This window comes from Folsomia candida, unplaced genomic scaffold (assembly GCF_002217175.1).
Source record: "Folsomia candida strain VU population unplaced genomic scaffold, ASM221717v1 Fcan01_Sc011, whole genome shotgun sequence".
Taxonomy (NCBI): Eukaryota; Metazoa; Arthropoda; class Collembola; order Entomobryomorpha; family Isotomidae; genus Folsomia; species Folsomia candida.
The window spans coordinates 1,709,484-1,735,038 of record NW_019091203.1 but is presented as its reverse complement, the minus strand read 5'-3'; the positions used below and the strand labels follow the sequence as shown (position 1 = coordinate 1,735,038).

The 25,555-nt window shown below is 37.8% G+C and overlaps 3 protein-coding genes across 3 annotated transcripts; 2 read left to right on the top strand and 1 right to left on the bottom strand.

Moving 5' to 3' along the window:
* Positions 1–13,036: 13,036 nt before the first annotated feature.
* LOC118436991 lies at positions 13,037–14,900 on the top strand. Its single transcript, XM_035855722.1, has 4 exons — positions 13,037–13,235; positions 13,306–13,430; positions 13,525–13,836; positions 14,014–14,900. The coding sequence occupies exons 1-4, from the start codon at positions 13,183–13,185 to the stop codon at positions 14,481–14,483; spliced, it is 960 nt and encodes a 319-aa protein (XP_035711615.1). The 5' UTR covers positions 13,037–13,182; the 3' UTR covers positions 14,484–14,900.
* A 4,719-nt stretch (positions 14,901–19,619) lies between these two features.
* Positions 19,620–20,981, bottom strand: LOC118436950. The gene is made up of 2 exons (XM_035855670.1): positions 20,621–20,981; positions 19,620–20,141 (listed from the first exon to the last, which is right to left on the bottom strand). Exons 1-2 carry the CDS (start codon positions 20,875–20,877, stop codon positions 19,913–19,915), a joined length of 486 nt encoding a protein of 161 aa, XP_035711563.1. The 5' UTR covers positions 20,878–20,981; the 3' UTR covers positions 19,620–19,912.
* Positions 20,982–23,609: 2,628 nt separating this feature from the next.
* Positions 23,610–24,934, top strand: LOC118436993 (gastrula zinc finger protein XlCGF71.1-like). Its single transcript, XM_035855724.1, has 2 exons — positions 23,610–23,951; positions 24,419–24,934. Exons 1-2 carry the CDS (start codon positions 23,826–23,828, stop codon positions 24,884–24,886), a joined length of 594 nt encoding a protein of 197 aa, XP_035711617.1. The 5' UTR covers positions 23,610–23,825; the 3' UTR covers positions 24,887–24,934.
* The last annotated feature ends 621 nt before the right edge of the window (positions 24,935–25,555 follow it).

The following is a 25,555-nucleotide window of genomic DNA, read 5'->3' as shown; positions in this document are numbered from 1 at the left end:
TCGATTTCCAAATTCCAATGGCTTTGTTCATTTTGTAAAATTTTAATGGCTTTTCACATAATATTTATGCGTAAATGCCAATCCTCCATGGTATTTTATTTCTGTGCGTGCAAATATAGTACTCTGTCATTCTTGCAGTTGTTTTTGGTACAAATATAGCGTTTTAAGTGGACATGGTTATGACTTCGGAGTGCAATTCGAGTGAATGTAGAATGCAACGAAAGAAGGAATGGAATGAATTATGGTCCCTTTTAGACATTTATTTCATTTTTGCGTGCTCGGCCGAGTATTTCTTAAATTCTTATATGCATCCAGTACCACTTTCCCGGTTCTTACACCGCGTAGTTCAAATTATCCATCATGTGATTTTTGCAATGAAAATCAAACTTACTTGAAAAATACCCATTAAATTTGTTAATTCTATCCGGTAGTCAACTTTAATCGAAATGTTGGAACAGGAAGAAAAATCAGTAGCTTCACGTGATTCCGTCCACCAGTTCTCAAAATAAAGGTACTGGTAATTAAATATTATATAGACAATGATTTTTTTGATGATCCTTTTGACAATCTACTCGGTGGCCGAGCCTTGCTCGGTACTCGATTGCCGAGCTTTGCTCGGTGCTCGGCAAACGAGCAGAAACGATTACTCGGCAAAAATATAGCCGAGTACTCGGTGCTCGGCCGAGTCGACTTTTTCGGTACTCGGTGCATGTCTAGTCCCTTTAAAGCTTAAAATATAATTATCCCTAATAGAATTATCCCTGAGTTTCATTATACCAAATGGTTCCCTTAAATTATACCAACAATATTATACCAAATCAAATTATACCAAATTGTCGTTATACCAAAAAAATTATGCAATTCGACCGCACACCCGTGCGTAAACTTCATAAAGAAAATTTTGGATTTTTTGGACAGTGTCCACATGAGGTGGGTGGGTGTCCACTGGACACCCACCCACCTCATGTGTCACATAGCTATGTGCCTATGCATAGGCACGATATCATTGGGCCCTGACCCCCCCACCCACACCTCTTTGCGTTACGAAGTTTATGAACGTCCCCTCAGTAAAACTGTCGCATTTCTTAACCGATTGACCCCGGATTTGTTTCAATTGAAGCTTGATGAACGACCTTAATACAAAAGCAGGTGTTAGCCTGTATATGTACGCTACCGGACAAGTTTGGATACTACCGTGTCATATACATATTGTCGACTAGATTTTGATTAATTCGGGACAGACGCAATTAGGTCATGTGACGAAGCAATTTAAAAAATGCGTTTGAATAAATTTAGAGTAAAAACCTGTTCCTAGGAAATTTTAGTGATTTAAACAACTCTAATTTTATCATTTAACAATGAATGCAAAGTGTCAGTAAATCTTTGTTTTGAAGTTCCCATTAAATTGTATGCCAGATACACCAGTTGATTTACAAATACCCGCAAATGGCTGCGACGCAATCCCGAAAGTTGAATATCCACTTGTCAGCCATGGTACCCGCACGTTCCATTCCATCCGTGTGTCTAGACGGGATACGGCAATCATGGAATTGCGGGACGCTTCTTTGAGAACATCCTAATTTTCTCGACATTTCTTTTCGTCAACTGGATAACCGTCTGACCTGATATTTTTTTGCAATTCATGTCACCGGCAAGCTCACATCTTGTAATTATTAGGTCGACAACGAATCTACGTTTTTCTTGCCTGGCGAAGTAATCAATCATCTTTTTCTAATCACGCCGATGTGAATTTTCGTGCGAGTGAAAATCGACACTTCCGAATTTTTGGATTCCAGCTCGTGTATTACATAGATAAGATTTTTTGATGAAATCTTAAATCAGTTGTCTTAATCCACATGACTTATCTCTGATCAATTTTTTCCCGCCCGTACCCTTAAAATCAAAGGTTGACCGAGCTGCACTTTACTTTTGGGATGCCCTTTATTTGAGTTTTTACGGTAGTCACCTCTGGTAATACAATAACTACCCGATTATTTATGACATAGGTAAGTACATTACTTTGATGACGAATATTTGGTGAATTTCGTACCTATGATCTACTACCGAGTCGAAATATTGACTTGATAGTATTTAGTTTCTTACCTGAAATTATTTTTGCCCTTCGCAATATTCAGTGTAGAGTTTAACAAGGTGGAAGATTAGATGAATGTTGGTGCGCTGACACAACTCAGGTTACGGGTGTATTGATTAACCTTTCCTAAATTTATGTACTACGTTTTCTGAGTTAAATTACTTTATCATAAATATTCATACACACATCAGGACGACATACATACTTATACATACATACATATGCATGCTAATTATAATACCCTTCAATATTTATGGACGTGTCCTTTACTTTTGTCAATTTCCGCTCCAAAATTAAGCCTTAAATGATTCGTCCAGACATATATAATTAGAAGAAACTTTCAAATCCGATTGGGAGAGCTTTAGACCTTCCCAGCAACAACAAACATGTAGCTATTAAATTTCGAAAAATTTTCACATAAACTCACAATAACCGTACATAATATGTTTTACAAGTCCAGTAGGAAATTGCTCCAAAATCAACGCCGTATATTTGGCACTTATCAGATTTTCAACGTTGCATAAAAACATTAGCTAGCAAACCTGAATCAAATTCACATACATAAAAAATCATAATGTTAAACAAGCATTTAGGCGAATTTTTGCTAATGTTATGCATCATATTTCTAATTGGAGTGGTCCATGCAACCGAGGCAGTTTCCCCTCTTGACAAGTTCCTCAGCCTCAGTGACCCCAACTGTGACCTGCAAATCATTCATGACGCCGTGGACTCTGACATTTTTCAGGGAAAGGAGCCTCACACTCACCCCACAGTAATCTTCCACGCCAACAGCCCTTATGACCCTCGAACCATTGATGTGTTCCAGGCTCGACCAGGTTCCTGTCATGTATCACTATTCCTCATAAATTGCTTCCGTTTTCCGGAGCAAATTGGATTGCAAGAAGAGGAATATGACTTACGCAGATTGTTTGAACTTGCAAAAAATTGGCAACTACATTTCAACGAGAAAAAGCTCAGAAGATTGATCCCTACTAAAATTATGTACACAATTATAGTAGCAAACGGTGAAAAATCCTACAAAATGTACAAATTTCCCCCCATGATGTTTACAATTTCGTAGTTGTCTATATTTCTGGAAATCGCTTGGTGAAAATTTGTATAAAAACGTTTGATATTTTAGAAACGGTTAAATGCTTCAAAGAAATATTCCCTATGGCCGAATTATTAACCCTGGCGCCAAGGTTTTGGACAATATCTTTCGACGACAAAAAACTTCCAAATTTGAAGTTAATTACTGCCACCAAGTCTCTTAACCCCTTCAATCAAAGTGGTCACCCCTTCACCATCGAGCATCTCGCACAGCTCGTGTTTCGCCACGCTAACGTCACCCCAATTACACTTTTTCATTGCATCGAACTGAACACAGCTTGCGGATGGGTGCGACTTCGCAAAATTTCATTGACGGACGGATACGCCAAATCCGTACCACTGATCTGGACAGGCTACCAATTTTTGACTTGTTTTAAAGAGACCTTTATCAGCTTTAAATTTTACGTGAATCCGTTCGAGAAAGAGGTTTGGATAGCTCTGTTTGTTTCGATTATTACCGTTCTCATGGGAATGTATCTGTCTATTAAGTTCTTACTGCGAAATCAGCGAATGATCTCATTTTGCCCCTGGCTATTCGTCTTATCCACACTTTTTGAAGAACCGCCGGCAATCTTGGATAAAAATTGGAGGCTCATTTCATATTCCGCTTTGTCTTGGGAAGTTGGTGCTTAGTATTGGTTGTTTTAATGAATTGTTATAATGGATTGATGATCACTGATTTGAACGCACCGCTGGGTTCTCTCAAGCCGAAAACATTTAAGGACTTAATTTGTTGGGAAGATGGACAATTCCGTAGCGATGCAAATCTTGAGGAATTAGAGAAACACGTAGACCCTTCACTGCTCCGGTGGTATTACTTGGCTGTGACTACCCACACGAATCAGTACAGTTTTGAGGGAAATTACACGAATTTTCCAAATCCTTACGAATCTAAGAATTGTTTTAAAATATTGTCACCTGCGCAGGAACATTTGTCCTACCGAGTCCCATATTTCCAATTCCTATCATTTCTGATTTCCGAGTATAACATAGTTCAACAATTTTTCAATTCTTTCAAAAATAAGGCAGTCATCTCCCGTGCCACGGTTTTACTATATTTAAATCTGCTTCATCCCCGCAAAGGCTATTTTCCTGGAGGTCACGACTATTCGAAGAACCAATATTTACAGGACGAAATAAATCACAAGATCGAAACAGAAATTGTTGATTGTTCCAAGAGAAACGTTTTTGTCACGAGTGACGAGGATTTTCACGTGCAGTACAAATTTTTGAGGGAGAACTATTTTTCAAAGGAATTTTACAAAGGAAGGGATGTCCTAAATCCTCAACTTATCGCATTAGTGTTTTTCAACGAAGGGGTTTCGAAAGTTCCGCGGTATTACGAGGGGTTAATTGAGACCGGGATTTACGCCAGAATTGAGGCGGAGATTGAGGCGAGACAAGTTTTGGATCGGATCCGTGGAGAGAAGCGAGTGATTCAAGATGAAACGAATATATCGTTTGGATTAAACGGTGCAATATTCACGTTGTTTATCGTGTGTGGATTTGTAATTCTAGGTGCAGGGACTTCTTTCCTGTGCGAGTGTTATATTTATGCCGTCAAATGTTTAAGAAAGATTTTTCACATCGTAAACAAATTTATTAGAGTAAAACGAAAACGTAAATTGAAAACGTAATAGTGTCAAATTTGTATTACACTTGTTAAGTACTTGTCGTCTAATGTTGCTAGACCATCAATGACGTGTTTTATTACAGTAGAGTACATACTCCCCGCGATTAGATTTATTGTCAAAGGGAATCTACTATCGATATGAAGAGATTAGATTAATTGTATTTACATAAAAACAAATAAAATTCCAGCAAAAATATCTAAAATATGCTAAAAATAGAAATCATTTAAATAATTTTGTTATATATATACATATATAAATTTACATAAATAAGTTACATAGGTAAATTTGTTATATATATATAGGTATATATATATACATATATGCAATGCATTATTTTGCGGTAAGGAAAACCGAAAAATCTTCAGCAGAAACCATGATTTTTCAGAAAGGTTTATAGAAAGATGTGATTTTTGTTTATAAGTTTATTCAATAAATGTTCACATTCTTACTTGCTGAGTGCACTTTGTTCATTAGCTTGTCCTAATGAACAAATATTTTTTTCTGAAATTAACCATGGATGTGTAAGAATTTATTGACACTTAAATTTTCTTGTGCATATTTACATACTTAAGTATATTTGAAAGTTCAAATTAAATTATTGCATCGAATGTGTAACTGGGTGAAAGAGGCCGCCTCCTCCATTTTTAGTTTTTGCAGAAAGGGGTTCACCTCGTTAACCATTCGACATGAAAGGCATTTCACGTTTTTTAACTCACCTTTTTGAAAAGTGTGTAAATTCGCACTCTGAATCCCACACTCGGGATAATTTAGAGACAAATTGTGACTCACAGATGTATACTCTATTTTCGGGCAATGATTCCGGTGACTTATTCTTACCAACGGAAAACATACAACAAACTGATAAAAAGCACCCATATGTATTACGTCTAAATATAAAAATAACACTTTTATGTATTATGTGAATATAATTTTTTGCATAAAAGTGTTACTTTTTAAATATTAAAACGGGTGGATTTGGGTGGGGGTGGAGTTATCTATGCCGCAGATTAGATGAATGTTGGTCCGCTTATAGAACTCAGGTAATAGATCAATGTTGGCTAATTACGAACCATTCTACGTAATGCATGTTCTCGGCTAAAGTACTTTCTCATAAATATTCATTTGTCACGACGACCAAGTCTTTATACAGGGTGGTTAAAATGTTACGCCACAATGGAAAATTTTTCAATGGGAAAAGTCCCTAAATCTCCATTAGTTACAAGATTTCGGATTGAGATTTTTATAAATTATTATCAAAACTGATGACAAAATTCTTAAAATGTTGCATTTTAGAGACAAAATTTCGGTAACTAATGGAAATTTACAAATTTTTCCCATCGAAAAATTTTCCATTGTTGCGTGACATTTTAACCACCCTGTACATATTTAGGTATTCATGTTAATTATGATACCCTTCAATAAGAACGAGCCCCATATTTTTGCCTATTTCCGTTCCAAAACCTTTAATGATACTTACATACATCTATGTATTATTTCCTTCTAAGCAGAAAATTTCCAATCAGGTTGGGAGAGCTTTAGACCTTCCTAGTAATAAACATGGAAGTATTAAACTTCGAAAAATATTCACATACACTCACAGGCATAATACACGATGCAAGTCCAGTAGATAGGTGTTCCAAAATCAACGCGTATATGGCATATTTGGCACTTTTCACATTTTCAACATTACATAAAAAATCATAATGTCAAGCAAGCACTTAATAAAATTTTTCCTCAACTTATACATCTTACTGCTAATTGGGGTAGTCCATGTAACCGAAGCAGCTACATCTCTTGACAATATTCTCACCCTTCTTGATCCCAACTGTGACCTGCAAATCATTCATGACGCCGTGGACTCTGACCTTTTTCAGAGAAAGGAGCCTCAAACTCACCCCACAGTAATCTTCCACGCCAACAGCCCTTATCACCCTCGAACCATTGACGTGTTCCAGGCTCGACCAGGTTCCTGTCATGTATCACTATTCCTCATAAATTTCTTCCGTTTTCCACAAACCGGTTTGCAAAACAAGACGTATGACTTACCCAGATTATTCGACATCGCACAAAATTGGCAACTCCATTTCCCCCAGGATAATTTTAAAAGACTGATTCCTACAAAACATATTTACAAAATTATAATTGCAGACTCTCACATATCAAGTGTTTTTTGCAATAATTTACAAATTTTCTCCCATGATAGTTACAATTTCGCGGTTTTATATATTTCTGGAAATCGTGTAATCAAGCTTTGTACTAAAACGTCTGACACTTTACGACATGTTGCATGCTTCGAAAAAATACTTCGCATCAGCAAATTGTTAGAAGACGTGCTCTCCCCGGCGCCAAGATTTTGGACAATAACGTTCCACGGGAAAAAACTTACAAATTTGAAATTAATTAATGCCGCAATATCCCTTTACCCCTTTAATCAAAGAGGTCCTCCCTACACGGGGGAACATCTCGCACAGGTCGTGTTTCGCCGAGCAAACGTAACCGCAATTTCAATTTTTGACTGCATCGATCTGAACGCAGCTTGCGGATGGATGCGACTTGGCAAAATTTCTTTGATGGACGGATTTGCCAAATCCGTACCGCTTATGTGGACAGGCTTTGAATTTTTGAGTTGTTTTAAAGAGACCTTTATCAGCTTTAAATTCTACGTCAATCCGTTCGAGAAAGAGGTTTGGATAGCTCTGATTATTTCCACCGGCACTGTTCTCATGTCAATGTATCTATGCATAAAATTCCTTTTGGATGGGAGGAAGATCTCCTTTTCCCCTTGGTTATTCGTTCTCTCAACAGTTTTTGAACAAGTGCAGGAAGTCTCGGATAAAAAATTGGAGGCTCACTCCAGCTTCCGGTATATCCTGGGAAGTTGGTGCTTAGTTACAGTCGTTTTAACGAATTGTTATAATGGATTGATGATCACTGATTTGAATGCACCGCTGGGTTCTCTCAAGCCGAGAACATTTAAGGACTTAATTTGTTGGGAAGATGGACAATTCCGTAGCGATGCAAATCTTGAGGAATTAGAGAAACACGTAGACCCTTCATTGCTCCGGTGGTACTACTTGGCTGTGACTACCCACACGAATCAGTACAGTTTGGATGGGAATTACACGAATTTTCGTAATCCCTACCAATCTAAGAATTGTTTTAAAATATTATCCGCTGCGCAGGAACACTTGTCCTTTCCGGTCAAACATTTTCAGTTTGTAACATTTTTAATTTCCCAGTATAGCAAATCTGGCCAAGTTTACGATCCTCTTAAAAAAGGGGAAGTCATCTCTCGAGCCACAGTTTTATTATATTTAAATCTGCTCCATCCCCGCCAAGCCCATTTTCCTAAAGGTCTCGACTATTCGAGAAACGAATATTTACCCGACGAAATAAATCACAAAATCGAAACGGAAATTGTTGATTGTTCCCAGAAAATCGTTTTCGTCACGAGGGGCGAAAATTTTCGCGTGCAGTACAAATTTCTGAGGGCGAACTATTTTTCAAAGGAATTTTACAAAGGTAGGGACGTCCTAGATTCTAAACTGGTTGCATTAGTGTTTTCCAGGGAGGGGTCTTCGAAAGTTCCGCATTATTACGAGGGGTTAATTGAGGCCGGGATTTACGCCAAAATTGACGCCGAGATTGAGGCGAGACAAGTTTTGGATCGAGTAAGAAGAGAGAAACGAAAGATGCAAAATGGAACAACTAAATTGTTTGGACTGAATAGTGCATTATTCACACTGTTTATTTTGGGTGTATTCGTAATTCTGTGTGCATCGGCTGCTTTCCTTTGTGAATGTTATGTTTATACCGTCGAACATTATAGAAAGATTTTGTACATCGTAAACAAATTTTATAGCAATATGAAAACTTTGCTAAATTTTATAGTAAAGAGCGTCCACTAAGGATTGGGAATGGAGAAGAAAAATGCTCATAACTTTACACACAGTGAATGAGATTTCAAAAAAATTACATATGTTCATTCTCAAAGGGTTCTGTCTGTAATACAATTAAATTTTTAATGATTAAAGTCCGCCATCTGTCACAGACTCTATTTTCTTCTTGAAATTTTGCATCATCTTTTTCCAGGAAACTTTCACCACTTCTAGGCTGATTTTCTTCCACTAGTTTTTAAATTTCATGACATTATCAGGTTTTTCTGATAGCTTGGAATACTAGGACTTAGATTATGCCTAGGATTTCTCAATCGGAAGTAGTTATGGAAAATTTGGTGGGTTTTCATTTTTTGGCAAAAATTCAATTTTTTGGCGAGGAAAATGAGGATGCTTGCGATAAAATCAATGATTCTACTGAAGCTGTTATTACACCAGACCCAAATGTACCCTGAGTTGAAGCCTCAGACGGTAATAACGTTCCGTCTGATATGCCCCCACTTCAGACCCCTTTGGTGGTGCCTGTCAATGACGCCCCTTCTTCAGATAACCGACGCGTTACTCGTGCTATGTCACGGGCGATGCAAAGTCCTACTTCATAAAAATCACGACACCACACTTGGCACAACCAAAACACTTTCCATAAAAACATTTCACGACACTCCTTGATTGTTCACCCCACTAAATTACCACAACACGACTAATTAGAGAGCGTTGAGATGCGTGACCCAATTTTATATTAGCCCCATCTTGATGATTGTGCTTGCTTTAGGGGGGCATGCCTAACAATAGACCCACAATACGACAATTTGTCACGGGATTAAAACCCCCACTCGCACCAAAGCAACTCCGAATGCTACTACAAAATTTATCACAAAAAGACGCCTCCGTGACCGAATTCTGGTGCAGCCCTTCCGAATCCACGACGTCAACTGGAGCATCTATCTTAGTTTTTAAGCTTAACAACCAGACGACAAATCCAAATCAACTCAATCAACCTCACCAAACATAACTCCGTTTCTTCTCCTCAACAGCATTAGCAAAATGCAGGTCATTCTCCTCATCCCATTGATTGTGGCTGTCAATGGCCTCTCCATATCAAATCCACCTCCCACACAAATTATCAGCGGCGCATACATTAACCCTCTGGACCAATTCATTCCATATGAGGGAACGGTTCCACTTATCTACCAAGTTAATATTAACCACCCTCAAATCCATCATTTTGATGATCTCATAACCTAATACTGTGCAAAGAACAAGACTTATTAATACGGAAAGACTCATTACAGAGTTTTTGAGTTTGCAGTGGCTCAATTACAGGCCATAGACATGAAATTAACCTCAGATGAGCAATTCTTAACTTTATCATCCAAACACACAGCGGTGGCCTATGACCCTGAGAGAGATATTTATATCCCACCACGAACATCCTGATCAATGGATGGCCATGCGATCCATGTCAATGCCCCTGTCCACATCTGAAGAGATAACATCTGCAACTTTTCATCCCCATCAACAGTGTCCAAGTAAGAATTGCACCATTACCGAGACCCAAAACTCTCATGTCAGGCGAAACATCATCAGCTCTGCCATTGGAAATGCTCTCTCCTACTGCTGTGGTACTGTGTCACAGACAGATCTCGGAACCATCACCACCAATGATGAAGAAGTGCAGCAGTTTATGTCGCGTATTACGAATGCAACTACGAGCGACCGACAAACCATCATGGTTATGCAAAACGAAAGAGATTCCTTGGCCCAGCAAGTTAATGACACCTTCCATCGAATCAAAAATGAAATTGATACAGTAATAAATGATTAGATTATTCACCAGCACGAATTACGGAGTTTGGTACAACAAAAAGCCAAAACCAACCTTCTCGTAAATTTAGCACAATATCTGCACTGGAGTATTGACACCGACCATCATCTGAAGGTCATGGACAACTGCAGAACCAAACTCATTCCAGCCTCTCTAGTACCGTCCGATACTTTTTACGACGACCTCGTTAAAGTGCAGGACACCTTACAAAATCAAGGGTAAGAACTCGCCATTGGACGATTTCCATAACTATTTTACAACCCCTTTAACCCAATGCATCTTCACAGATACTCAAATCATTATCAAAATCTCTATTCCATTCCTCAAAAGATCAACTTCTGTTCTGTTTGAAATTTCTCCCATGCCATTCCTGTGGAATAAAACTATGTGCAGCATGAAAATTCCTCCTACCATTGTTACCGTCTCCGCCAATTCTATTGTCCCTCTCACTGGCCTTAATCTTCATCGATGCCACCAAGAAGCTCCCCTCTGTCCCCTTCCCCAATTCCGTGTGGATGATGCTCTGCAACTAAATGTTCACAACAATTATTCCAACGGTCAACGATTACGGAATTAAATCAGGCTTGCGAATTTGAGTGTCGTCCCGCGACACGTGTTCATGTAACACAAGTGGAGCGTAACTTATTCATCTTGACTAATGTGCTTCTTACCTCCAATGTGGAAATAACAAAACCCAGCCACCCCGTCCAGAATTTGGATCCCTACAAATTATGCTCCCCTGCGGATGCAGCGTTGAAATTCCTGATCACGAATTGATTCAATCCACCTTTCCTTGTTCCAATCCCCAATCAGACGCCCAATTAACCCACGTCGTGCCTGCAGCTTGGAGTATCCTCACTTCCGCTTATGTCACTATTCAAACACAAAGCGAGACCCCCACGTACGCTAACCTCACGGGAATATTGAATGAAACTTGGACCGACATTTCCTCCTCCTCTTATCATTTCAATGAGACCTTAGAAGCCCTCCGACAACAACTCAAACCCCCCAAGTTGACGTCATTTTCCACGGAGATTTACGCACCCCTCTCTATGATTTTGTGGAATGTTTTAAATTCAGTGCTTATTTTATCTGTAATGTATCTGATGTTCGGGATTATCAAAAACCGCCCCCTCACCATGTACGCCTCCGCCCCAAGACAGTATGTCCGAGGTATATCCCTGCAAGACGAGTTAAGCGACCTGGAAACTGTGATGATGTCCTTATTATGGATTAATTTGACCCTCATCCTTGTCCTGGTCGTCATCCTCATCATCTTGGGCTACCAATTCCGCCAAGGGCGTCTGTACCCCGTCCAGCCCCAAGAAGGTCAAAGTATCCCACTACTTGAGGCCAAACCCTCCACGACCAATCTCGAACCAAAATGCGAAGATACCCCCCTTTGTCAGGACCCTCTTCATTTCGTCCCATCAACTACTCTGACGCGGTCCTCCTTTAATCGTCCACTCCTGCTTGCTCTTAGCCCTACATATGTAGTTGTCCTTAAGGTCACAATAATTTCATTTCTCTTCCTTATACTTGTAGATGCCGAAACGTACACGTCGGTCCTCGTCCCCGTCAATCCTCGATTCACCACCACACAGGAGGTATACGTACACCACTGCTAGTGATGAGCGCACCGGTGAAATAATTCCCGTGCGTTTTCCCGTATTCAGTGATGGAGAAGAGGATGGTTCCACCCCCCGTTTATCAACGCATACACGTAACACCCCTAGTACACCCCCGTCTATAACCAGCGACAATTGTAATGACCTGCCATCCTCTCCACCTGTTTGGGAAGTTGTTGATAACGTTGATAAGCCTCTCTATTAAGTTGCATTACATTTCCAAAACCTTAGGCTATGTATCTGATTAGAAGCAAGAAACTCAGGGGAATATTATTTTCGTAGTTTTTAGAATTTTTAATGATGTGCACTGCAAACGTGCTAAGCACTCCACCGTGTGCAACTGCCACCGTGTGCAACTGCCACCGTGTGCAACTGCCACCGTGTGCAACTGCCACCGTGTGCAACTGCCACCGTGTAACCATGCGTTATCCCCAAATTGTCCCCAAATTCTTCTTCATGCTGAGACACTTTTTTCTAATGTAGCCGGATCTAATCGGGTGCAACTTAACCCACCCCGTACGCTAAATTAAGCATTTTATTAACGTCCCCTAGATAGATAATTTCAATATTCAAGTTTGTCTCTGAATGAAATAAAATATTGTGAGCAAGGTTGAGATGGCGAAGTTGTGAAAGAATCATTCATCAGATCCGTATCCTCTTTAGTTTTATTGCTCTGGCTCGATGACCTTTTCCACACCGGATGGAGAGCAGCAACAGTGCAGTTTAAAGAGAAAGGATCCTTTGTTTGTGTTATGTGTATAGAAAAAGGTTGGACGAGGATTTTATTCGGTTCTTGGACATCAGAGCGAGAAGAATAATATTTGTAAAAATATTAAAAATTAATTGTGATTCCATTGAGAGTGTAAATAAATGCCTACTTGTTAAAAAGAGTCTCAAACTTACTCCTCAAAGTTTATCTACACAAAAGTACTTAAAAAACAAGCACATTTTCACGCAAATTATTTACTCGCGTGCAAATATTCTCAAACGTCTCGCAATGGAAATCACACCCAAGAAGCAAACTTTTGAAATAAAACAAGAAACGGAGCAGTGAGTAACCAGAATTTGGAGATAACTTTTTTGGTAAAACTAGTTATTGGAAAACTTTGCCTCTTTCTAGTAGGGAAATCAAGATAAACGAGTTAAAAAACTTTCTCGTCGAATTGGACACCATGCGAAACGTACTTATCGGTACAGAGTCGAAATTAGCATCAATTTCGAGAAAATGTGTCAAATATTTTGAAGGTACATAAATATGTTTACTAAATTTCGCATACAAAAACTCGCATAGTTACATACTTTTATTCAGAAATTTAAAATATATGATAAAACTTTACAGATTACAACGTATCCTGCGACCTCCACCTGATGCTGGCGAACGGGCTGAATTCAATCAACACCGGGCTTGACGAAGTGGAGAAGAAATTTCGGGCAAAATATGATCCTGAATGGACAGGGGATGACGACACGGCATTATACCAATTACTGCTTAGTAGTGAGGTTTTCGCCATAAAGTCGGAGGAGGACGACGTCCTCGCATCCAGAAATATTAATAATTCTGACGAGGAAAAAATTCCTAGCTCGTACGTGTCTGATTTACATTACGAACCTCACTATGGGGAGGGCGACGATGAGGACGACTTAACTTCTGGTGAGTAAATAACCAAAATTCTAAAGCCATTCATAAAATGTGTAATGCAAGAGAGGGAAGGGGTGGTGGTTGCAATGATATCGTGTCTATGTGACACATATTTGCCTTATATAATTTATGAACGGCCCGCTAACCCTAAGTACATACCTGTCCTCACCTCAAATTTTTATGCAACAGGACCCCTAACTCTGGTAGTGCACTCCATCCGAAATCCCACTGAAAAACGTCGTCGTCTCACCACCACCCGTAAAACCAGACACCCTTCACCCCCAAAAACCAACAACTCCAGGGGCAAAAAGGTCTCAAAACCCGCCACTTCTACCAATAAACGCCCCATTTTAAACCCTCCCACCGTATCCAGTCGACCCTTCAAAAAAGGCCACCCTCGACAAGTCCCCCGTCACGTGCCCCATTTGCTCCAAAATCTTGTCCCACAACGGCCTCGCCCTCCACACCGAACGGCGCCACACCGTGCGCCCCAAGGACTTCAAGTGTACCCTTTGCCCTCGCGAATTCGCGACGAAAGGCATGAGAGCTGTGTGCACCAAGGGGTGAGGAAGTTCGCGTGTCACGTGTGCGGAAAGGGGTTCAAGAGAGGGCACCATTTAAAATATCATGAAAACACGTATGTCCGTAAAGGACAGTAGAGGGCTGCTTGAATCGGCCCCAAAAATACGAGTATGTACATAAACACTTGTTGCAAAAAATTGCAAGTTGTGCGACATAATTTTGTCATCTGTAACCCTCTTTCGGCCAGTGATTCACTACATGTAAATGCATCTCTACGTACAATGTAGTTCAGACCGAATATTATCTTTTGTAATACATTCAACGAACTTTTATTTATACTTAAACGTATTTGGACAATACGAACGGATTTATTTATGAACAAATGCATACATATGTATTAATTAGGTAAAATAAATTTCGCATTATTAATTGTTACGCAGCGCCTTCGCGAAATACAAATTCGTGAAAACGTTTCAGTAAGATAAACAGATATATACTTAAACTGAAGTTAAATTAATATGAGTTTTTAATTGAAGTTACACTCAAAATGAGGGGTTAATGAATTATTACCATGCGGAATCACTATGTGTCTCTACCACGTCGGTTACGATTTGTCGTAGAAATGATAATAATAAGTTCAGGGAAATTCAAATTCATTACCAAATATTAAGGAAGTGAATACCATTATGTATTAAATTTGAATTTCCCTGAACTTATTATTACCATTTCTACGACAAATCGTAACCGACGTGGTAGAGACACATAGTGATTCCGCATGGTAATGATTCATTACTACCTCATTTTGAGTGTAGGCATTATCAAGTTTCTCCGTATCATTTCACAAACGTACAATGTTGTAGAAAGTACAAGATCACTTGAAAGTACGACATGAAACATTCAATCCATAAAAGGAGATGCATATTTACATTATGAGAGATTACAAATTTTAAACCGTTTTAACTCGATAGTATTCACGAGCGGCTCAATAACAATTCCAGTGTTAAATAGATCTATGAAATCTACTTATTACTAATCTATGAAAGCTCCCATATTTATGTAAATGGTAGCATTACCCCCGTAGTAAATAAATATATCAAATCGTCTAATAAATCAGAATCTGATAATATACCCCAGTGTGCAGTGTTAACGGTCACGGAGGATCGTCAAACTATTGAACATGACTACACTGATCGGCAGCACACGAATCGCTTTGGATCACAAGGACTTGGCCTCAGTGTTTGATCAATTAATGTGCAGAATATGTTGAAATTTTCCACTAATCAAAATATAATTGCATTTGACTACTCAGCCCAAAATGGGACATCGGAGCTACATACTCCTAGGAACGGATGATAATTTCTGTACTAGAACTTATGAATCATTTTACGATCCATTTTTTTTAATACCTACATATGTACAAATTTTACCAATTCGAGTCCAACTATTCCTACCGTGAAAGCTGGACTGACTTAAAACCGTTAAATCATATTGAGTATTTAGTACTGAATAAATATGTGATACATACATACATAAGTACATGCACGAGCAGATTAGCTAAAAAAAACTCTTATCATATAGTTAAATACGAAAATTTCATCATATGGTTAAATAAGAGTTATAAAATTCCTAAATCTTGCCCAAACAATTGCATATCGTTTTGCCAGTATAGGTTTTTTGTTATGTAGTAAAACTCGTCGTACTGAAAAGTACATACATATGTGGTAGATAAATGCGTACTAATATAAATAATTAATCTAATTAATTAATCGTCATATTTATACAGAGGGCTTCCCAAAGTACAAATTCGTAACGATGTTTGAGAAGAATTACATATATGTAATTTAATTACAGTTTTGTCTGAGTTTTTTTATCAAACTGTCAACTTTCTTCGTATCATTTCACAAACACACAACGTCGCAGTAAGATTAAATATTTGCTTAAAACGACGACACTATTAAGAAAAATTCGGCGTGACCCTCAACACCAGATATAAATTGTGTTTGGATTATCTATGCCGTAAGTTTTAAACCGCTTCGTTTGACCACTATTACGTACGTATGTACATGTAGCGCCTTCATGAAATACAAATTCGTGAAAACGTTTTAGTTATGTACATACAGATTAATCACTTCTATATAATCAAATTACAGGGAATTATTATGTCTAGTATAAAACTGATACATATATCAGTTTTTAATTGAATTTTGAGCGTTCTTTTCCACAAACATACAATGTTACGGAACGTACAAGGTGACTTAAAAATGATCAGAACGTAACGGGAAATCCGATTATCTTACGAGCGTGGGCGACTATCAAAATCCTGAACGTGACGACCGTCCCGGATTGGATTGGCGATAAACGGGTCGTTTCGGCGCCCAGTGTGTATTTCTCCTTTACGTGGATCAGCAAATTTCCTGGACAAGAAAATTTATGTAAAATTAAACCTGCTTCATCTCGATTAGTCTGGGTGGATCAGGACATCAGGTCTACATACCTACATACATATACAGAATGTTGTTAAAATATGATTAGCGGATGATAATTAGTGTCCCAGGAATTGTTAATTATTAAAAATGTAGATCATCCAGCAAATGCGGTCAGATTTTGACCAAATTAGTATTGATCGATCAGAAATTTGATGAGAATGAAATTTGCAAAAATTCGGTAGGCAAGTTTGGCCGGAGATTTGCATCCAAAGATGCGAAAATTCGCCAACGTTGTACAATTTCCAAATGTACCTCCTAGTGTTCTCCTATTTGGATGCAAATATCTCTGCTACCCTGGAGATCGTATCTTTGCAAATTTCCTGCTAATTAAATTTGTGATTAATTCACAAAGGTTTGGTCAAACTTCTGAGAGCATGCGCTGGGAGGTAAGATGAGTTTCATTTAAAATATTTACCTAAATTTTAAATTTGCATGACAATGAATATTACCAGGTTGTTTCATTCTAGTCCATGTTTTCTTACAGGGAAAGCTGGACTTCGTTAGATTCCTTAAAAATACAGTTGAAATGAGAGGGGTGAGTGCATTCTTCTGCATCCTCAATCAAATACTGAGGCCACAAAAAATGGATTTTGCTTTCTAAAAGATCATCAAGCCTAAGCAGCCCGCTTTGGCGATGTTATTATCTTGATCCAGGTAACCCAGCTGGGAGACAAGAATAAGAAAATGAGAGCTTTTATATTCGACAATGATTTGGTCTGATTTCTAAAATAAGAGACTGTCCGCATATATTGAAATTTACCTTTAACAAAATTAGAGTTACACTTACATTCATAATGCTTTCTATTAGCTACCTTGGGTACCGGTCGACTTTCAGAAACGTATGCATCATGACTTCTGTACCAAAAATTATTAATACAAAGATAAATTTCACAAAGTTCAATATATACAAATTTTGCATAAAAATGAATTTTACCAAGTTTCTTCATTCGAGTCCAGCTTTCCTACCGTGAAAGCTGGACTGAATTCGTTAAAACTGCCAAAAATAAAGTTGAATTGCCAGCGAAGAGAATAACGAAGGAAAAAGCTTGTTAAGGAACGTCCATATGTTGCGTCATCAAAATGCTGGGTGGTTGGTCTTAAGTCGCCTATTTTAAGTGTTTTGGGCTTAGCATGACTAAAATGGGGAAGGGGTGGATAGATATTTTAACAATCTGAGTTTCTTTGATAACGTAAAATGTGGACGTTCCCTTCTCTTGTTTATGACGCCATAAACTTGGTCATTTGTTTTAATACGCTTAATGAGAAGAGACAATAAACAAAGCCCCAAAAGAGGAGAAATCCTACGACTTGCGTGACAGCGAAAATCCAACTTTCACCTGTTCCAGTAGCAATTAATAAGCTGAATGTGCATCATAAAATCTGGAAAAAACGCTCATTAGATTGGAATATGGATAAATTGTAGTCGTGGACTACGCATCATTTGTCATAATCCGTTGTGGTCGAGGCATTGAAAATGTAAAACATTCTTATCTCGTTAGAGTCTCTTTAAGAATTTGGTCTAATTTTAATGCCCCGACATTTATGTATCTAGCACCTACTGAAGTTCGAGCTTGGTTGCCACTCTTAAAAATCCGGCGTTACATGATTATCGCCGGATGGTGCGCATATTGGGCTTCACCGCACTGTGATTATGTTTCTCACCTTATGGTTATGCAAAAATTGTCACCATGCGGGAAAGGTTCACTGTAATGCGGAGAGGAAAAAATGTGTAACCGGGCGGTGATGATTAACACCGGGTTTTTAAGAGCGTAATTGCTCGTAAAACTCGATCCACTTTTCCCCCTTGATATTTAATTAATTTACATGCAAATGCAGTGGTGCCGGAAGTAGTGGGACAGGGGGAAATTGTCCCCCCAGAAATGCGGAAAAATTTTATCTTGCCTAAGTTAATAAGCCCCTCTTTTTCTTATCTCACAATGCTAATCTCCCCACATGTCCCTCCAATCTCTGCTGCCACTGTACGAACAGTGTAAAATGAGATATTTAACCCCCTGGAAAAAATCTTGCTGAGGAATTGCGTTGTTTAGAGCAAAAAGCTAAAAGCTTAAAGCTCTAAACATATAGTTGAGCTAATGTTATGAAATAAATTATGTTATGAAATAAATTCATAAAATTAGTTTGTAAATTCAATTTACACAAACTAATTTCCACGAATAATTAAATTTCTCATTTTCTTATAAATTTCTTAATAATGAATGGCAGATAGCATTCGAAATATTGACAAAATAAGGCAAACTTTTTTTGCGATTTGGTCCGCTTAACTCCGTGTAATCCAATTATAAACTTTTGGTTTCAGTTAATATTATCCATCCTGTTTGGAATGATTACAAGGTTCCATAACATAAGCATAGTAGGTATTTATTAAGTTCGATTGATGTGGCCGCGGCCTTTACAATCATACAGATTTACTTGAAATATAATTAAAGTAATTTGAATATTAATTTAAAATAATAATTCTAGTTTAATAATTAATTAATCTATTGTCGCAAGAACGGTAACAATAATTTGACATTCTCATGCATATTGTCTCTGCATAATTAATGAGCAGAAAGTGCGGCGAGATTTTGGTGTTTTTTTGCAATACTACTCAGTTTGGTTAAAAGTTATTATGCATGTTATTTTATGCAGACGTATACACTCTAAGAAACCCGGTAACTAAGTTATTACCAGGCGGAGTATCTATGTGACTCTACCGCATGGTAATTAATTTATTATTGAGTGGTAGACATTTTGTTACCAACTGGTAATATTTTCAAATTTCGCGACAGGGGTTATTACCGGTTTGGTAACAAAATGTCAACCACTCAGTAATAAATAAATTACCATGCGGTAGAGTCACATAGTTACTCCGCCTGGTAATAACTTAGTTACCGAGTTTCTTAGGGTGTACATACGTGAATCTGGTAAGTTGGAATTATAAATACATTAAATAAATCCGCATCATAAAATTATCTCTTATGTAACGCCGCCAATAGATAAGACCTTATCACAATAAACTCATCCACATGGCCAGCGATGACGAGTCAATATCAAGTAGTAAGAGTGCATGCCTGCAACTTCTACATCCTCCTCATTGCATTTCCACAATTACAATCATTAGGATGATGAAACCTATCCCCAATTTGTTGACGGACCAACTGCTCCACTAGAGCCCTCCGGTCGCCGTCATGTATCCAGTTTTTGTCTGCAACTCTGTGCGCGTAATGTTGATGACTCACGGAGCAATAGTTGCTCTGTCCATGGATGCAACACAAATACAGAATGGTGTTAAGTAAATGCTTCGCACACCTGTTGGATACATAATAATGAATGAAAACATCAAATTTATGTACAATTAAAATAATCTGGTGACAAGTGATTTAATCGGGAAGCTTACATACAAACTTATTGGCAATACACTCTTAGAAAAGGGGTTACAATTATAACCAAAAAGTAGACGTATATTTATGACTCTACCGCCGTGGTTATGAGTTTGTCACCAACTGGTTATACATTTATTAGGTCTGGTGACAATTTAATACCAAGCCGGTGAAAATTTATAATTGGTCAGTGACAATTGTAACAAATTCATAAGCACGGCGGTAGAGTCACGTACGTTTACTTTTTGGTTATAATCGTAACCCCATTTCTAAGAGAGTACGGTGGAGTTACTAATTTATTATGTGTATCGTTAAAAATATGTACCTACCAGCCATCTAAGATTGCTTATTTCCGGATCATGTTTAACGTACATTTATACCTTAAGCTTATAAATATTTCAAATTTACCTTATATCTTTGAACTGTGGCCTTGTCATTGTCACTCCACCTGTTTGCAATTTAAAAAGTCTCTTGAATTTTTCTTTTTTCTCAGATAGTTCCACTAGTGCATGAATGTGTTCGTGCTCATAAGCGTTTTCACCAATTTGTCTGACATTTACAAATTGTGTGAAATGTAAGGTTTTGCTGTAACCAGTTATTTTCGACACCACATAGAATTTCAAAATTTTCCACTGAGCACATAAGATGATACCAGTGGTGACCATTATTATTATAGTTATCGTATAGATTTGCGACAGGCGTGGCTACAAAATTTTCAAAAAGGTTGTTCATTGCAAAATTTTGATGCGAAAATGTATGTATACGTAACCGAATCTATGGATATACTGTATGTATACCGAAAACGTTTGATATTTAAATATGAAGCAATAAGTATCGAGTCATATCTGTAATTAATTCGTTCCCACGCTTTAAACAAAAGGCTTGATTATCCCATTTATCAAAATGCCTTGTAAATATTGTAATCAGTTGGGATGTAGATGTTCGGCATTTGATGCCATGCACGTATTTAGGTATGCAAAGACCTGGTAAAATTTGCAGCGATAAGAATCTTATCATAAGATAAAACCATGAATAAATAAATTTGACACGTTCGCATCTACGAAAATGCTTCCACAACGTTTTAATCGTTGCGTCATTCGATTATTTATATGCAGCAAGTCGTGGGTATGCGATAATTTTACAGATATGTACATATATTCAACAATTAATCTACAAGTTCCTGCATTGGAAAAACTTTAATTGGAACATTTTAAATTAAAATTCGTTAAAATGGACAGGTCAAATAATCCGTATAGGTTGAGTATTCTTACATTGTAATATTATCACGTCAGACTCAGTTTTCTTGAAGGCCTATTTCCAATTGCGGCATATGCCTCAGATTTTGTCCCCGACGTTACCAATAATCGCCAATATGTAGAAGAAATTAATGTCAAAAAAATTAAAATTTTATTTCAAATGTTGACCGAGCTGTTTTTTATTTTCGAAATTTTAAAAACGTGTTACATTTGAAATATCAAGTGCTACAGATTTTTGACACAGTTTACTCCTACTTAAACTTTATTTTATTTGCCGTAGTCTACTTGATAAAATTGTCAAAAGTTGAAAATTTCCAATTTTCAAAATTTTGAATTACAATTTTGGAGCTCTGTAACTTCCTGCCCCCACTCATGTTTTTCTCAAATTTTTGAAATTATGATCTAATATCGACATAGTTAACAACAACAAAATTTTGCGCGAAACATGAGTGGGGGCAAGAAGTTATTGTGATTTTACTGACACATGTTAGCTTACGGGTGGGAATATTCCCATAATTATCGAAAAACAAGGGGCGTAAACAAAATTTTAATAACGAAATTCATGTGTCGCATGAATCAAGACTTATTCTTAACACTGACTTCAAAAAATATAGCTTGTAAAAATTAGCTATGGCCGTGTCGACATACAGCACGACAGCCCGTGATACGCCCACAGCTGTTGAGCACCACCGTCAGTAGTCGCTCGGAGTGGAGAGATAACATCGCCGCTCTCATGACTCTCTTCCAATCGAAGGTTTTGACTTGGAGTGACTCGTCACTCAAAATGACTCAAAATGATATTGAAAATCATAGGCAAAATCATAATGATTATGAATTTCAGTATGATTTCCGGTGTGATTTTCAGTATGTTTTCAGCACGATTATGATTCTGATTTTCAGTATAGATAATTCTAACCATGACATTCAGTATCATTTTCAGTAGGATTAGGGTTATCATAATCATACTGCAAATCATAATCATTATCATACTGAAAATCAATGGCGGCGTAAACGATTTTCAGCCCAGAAACAACATTTGGTGGCGCATTTGCGCAGATGCGTAAAAATCAGTAAGTTATGGCCGCCGCAAGTTCGCAAAAGCGAACGATTTTCTCTCAGCTGAACCAATTTCAGCAAAAATACCATTTTACCCAAACAACACCTCATGGGGATAGTCCGATTGACCCCCAGAACTTGAAAGGATCCTCCCATAAGGGGTACACACATGATGCCGCAAGCCAATCTCGATAATCTCGATGGGGTCTCTTTTTATCCTGCTGGCAGAAGGACGGACAGAGAGACAAAATCTTCGCATGAAGTAGCTTAAGCTACTTAATAATTATGCTTAATAATTATTAAATCATTGTCACCGACAATTAGAAATTTGCACCATTTCACCTTTTAATAAATTTTGAGAACTTTACTGCATATTAATTTTGAACGAACCTTAGCAATTATGTAACAAATTTCAGTCCTGTTACCTAAGGGCCCTCAAGATGAAAACTTTGGCAACTTCACTTTATATTTCTCCATTAGAAATCAGCAGGACCCTCAATACCAAATTTTAGCTTTCTATGAATTATATTACCATTGTTAACAAAGGAATAACGTAGAGAATCTTGTTATTCTTAATCTATGCGGAGCACAGAAAGATGAAGATGCCTCTCTCCTCATGACTAACATGAGGCCTCTCTCCTCATGACTAACATGAGGCCAGTACAGGTTTACGAATCTGAATACCCTCGAGCTCAGGGCCATACTGCTCCACTATCTCCAAAAAAGGTACGATCAAACCTGTCCGGTATAGTGGCCATCCATAAATTATGTCAATCAAAAATCGCGATTTCGTAGACGCTCCTTTAAGATGTGTCACATAAGCACGATATCATTGGATTGGAGCCTAAGACCCCCCCTCCCTCTTCTCGCGTGACATAATTTATGGACCGTCCCACAGGTAAACCTAGACAAAATCTGCTCCAGTTTGAGGCAAATGTAGCCCAACATTAAGAATCCTGAGGAATGTAGGCGAAGAGGATTTGTAAATTTGTCTCTATATTTGTCGCATGGGTCTCACCTACATCTGTACACAAAACTAAGGGAGAAATAATATAAATAGGCATTCAGATATCACTGACCATTTAGTCGCGCTCTAACGGACGAGAGGTTGTACATATATCCATACATTTCCAATATTGTTGCTGTAAAAATTAAGGATTTTGGCGTTTATTGCAAATGTTTTGCATTCACCCCAGCAAAAAAAACGTAGGGTATTAACATTTATCAAATTTTGTTCAAATAAAGTATTTAAGAAATACTTATCAAAGAGTAAACTTTCAACTACTTCCGTCGTTGGAACAATGAATCCAGTTAAGAAAGGCGAAGGTTTTGAATGCTACGTCTGCCTCAAAATAATCAAGGACAAATACTACTTTTCCAGACACCTTGTTACTCACGATGTTGATGCCCCTAAAGTTAAATGCGAGGTAAGTGCATAGCAACATACTTTTATTGACAACAATGAGCCTAAAAGAATTTAAAATTCATAGAGAATACATAATACAGCCAACGTTTTTATAAAGCGCAAAGATATTCATACCTGTTCACTTTCATTCATTTGACTGATTATGATAGTGAATGGAAATGAATTTTCTGTGATATGACTGAAAATGAGTGAAATATTTAGACATTTCAGAAGCGTGGCTGTGAATGAAAGATTTCTCGCTAATTTTATTTTTCACCCTATCCTTAATAAATACATTGGGCGAAGTAAGAAATGAAGTCAGATGAAGTGAAATTAAATGAGTTGGAAAGAAAATGACTGAGTGTGAATGAAAATCTTAAAATGAAAATGAAAAGTCAGAAATCGAGAAGAATGAAGTTTGAATGTAAAAAGTTTGTTTGAACAGGTATTGAGATATTCAAATGCTTATCGCGGACCGATTTTTTATAGGTATGCCAAAAATCCTACAAAAATCGTGACTCCCTTCGGACCCACATGGTACAGACCCACACTGACCGTGCCAGACCATCTTGCAACATTTGCGAGCGAACATTTGTGAACCGTCGCAGCTTATCAGAACATGTCCGTAGAGTCCATAGTGTTGCCACCAGAGCGCGCATGCCCTGCACATTTCCTGGATGTCACAAAACCTATCTGAATCAACAAGATGTTGATAGGCACTTGAGAAGAGAGCATGCTGACGATCCTGTCAGATTTTCTTGTACCCTGTGCAAAAAAGAATTCAAACAGAAAGTCCATCTTGAGAGCCATATTTCAAGCCACACGAAGGAAAAAACTCTCAAGTGCGGAACATGTGAAAAATCCTTTGTTACAAAGTGGCAACTGCAACAGCACCAGGTAAAGCTAGGAATTTATTTCGGCATACATGTTCACATTCATTCATCTAGTGATGAATGAATATATTTTTATTCCATATTCAAAAATTGAATGAATATTGAATGAATATTTGATTCTGATTTTTGGCTAAATAAATGTTGAATTAATATCTATTCAATTCCTGTGAATGAATATTTTTTTCGTCATTCATTTTTTACTCAAGACTTAATCCGTAGGGAAAGTCGAGAAATTCATCTTATACATACAGTGAAATTTGAATAAAATGGCTAATGCTGAATAATGAATAAATGTTGAAGAATTAATGAATATATTGTTCACAAATTAAGAATGAGTGAATAAGTAATGAATGTTTTCTTCAAGGCTTTGAATGAATGGACTTTGAATGAATAAATATTTTTTATGAAGGGTACATCAATTTATATTTAATATGTGTTCGTTTCGCAAGATATCCATAAGGATAAGGATAAGCGTGCCGTCTTTCCGTGTCATCTCTGTCCTCAGACTTTCCTTTGGAAGGAGTCGAGGAAACAGCACGTCATTGCTGTTCATGAAAATGGGTGGAGTAACCAGTGCGAAATTTGTAGGAAACGATATTTGACAGCGTATCATTTGAAACGACATATGCATTCGAGCCACCCCACGAGTGAGGAGAGTCTCATTTCCTGTAAGAAATGCGAGTTTAAAACCTATTCCAAGGACTCAATAAGGCATCACGTGAAACGACACGAA

What these genes read in the sequence shown, in the direction of transcription:
- LOC118436991 (XM_035855722.1), top strand. Translation starts at nt 13,183, where the DNA reads ATGGAAATCACACCCAAGAAGCAAACTTTTGAAATAAAACAAGAAACG. An exon ending in ATAAAACAAGAAACGGAGCA is followed by an intron (nt 13,236 to 13,305) that starts GTGAGTAACCAG and finishes GCCTCTTTCTAG; the next exon opens with TAGGGAAATCAAGATAAACG. An exon ending in ATGTGTCAAATATTTTGAAG is followed by an intron (nt 13,431 to 13,524) that starts GTACATAAATAT and finishes AAAACTTTACAG; the next exon opens with ATTACAACGTATCCTGCGAC.
- LOC118436950 (XM_035855670.1), bottom strand. Translation starts at nt 20,877, where the DNA reads ATGGTCACCACTGGTATCATCTTATGTGCTCAGTGGAAAATTTTGAAA. An exon ending in CCACAGTTCAAAGATATAAG is followed by an intron (nt 20,142 to 20,620) that starts GTAAATTTGAAA and finishes TGTATCCAACAG; the next exon opens with GTGTGCGAAGCATTTACTTA.
- LOC118436993 (XM_035855724.1), top strand. Translation starts at nt 23,826, where the DNA reads ATGAATCCAGTTAAGAAAGGCGAAGGTTTTGAATGCTACGTCTGCCTC. An exon ending in CCCCTAAAGTTAAATGCGAG is followed by an intron (nt 23,952 to 24,418) that starts GTAAGTGCATAG and finishes GATTTTTTATAG; the next exon opens with GTATGCCAAAAATCCTACAA.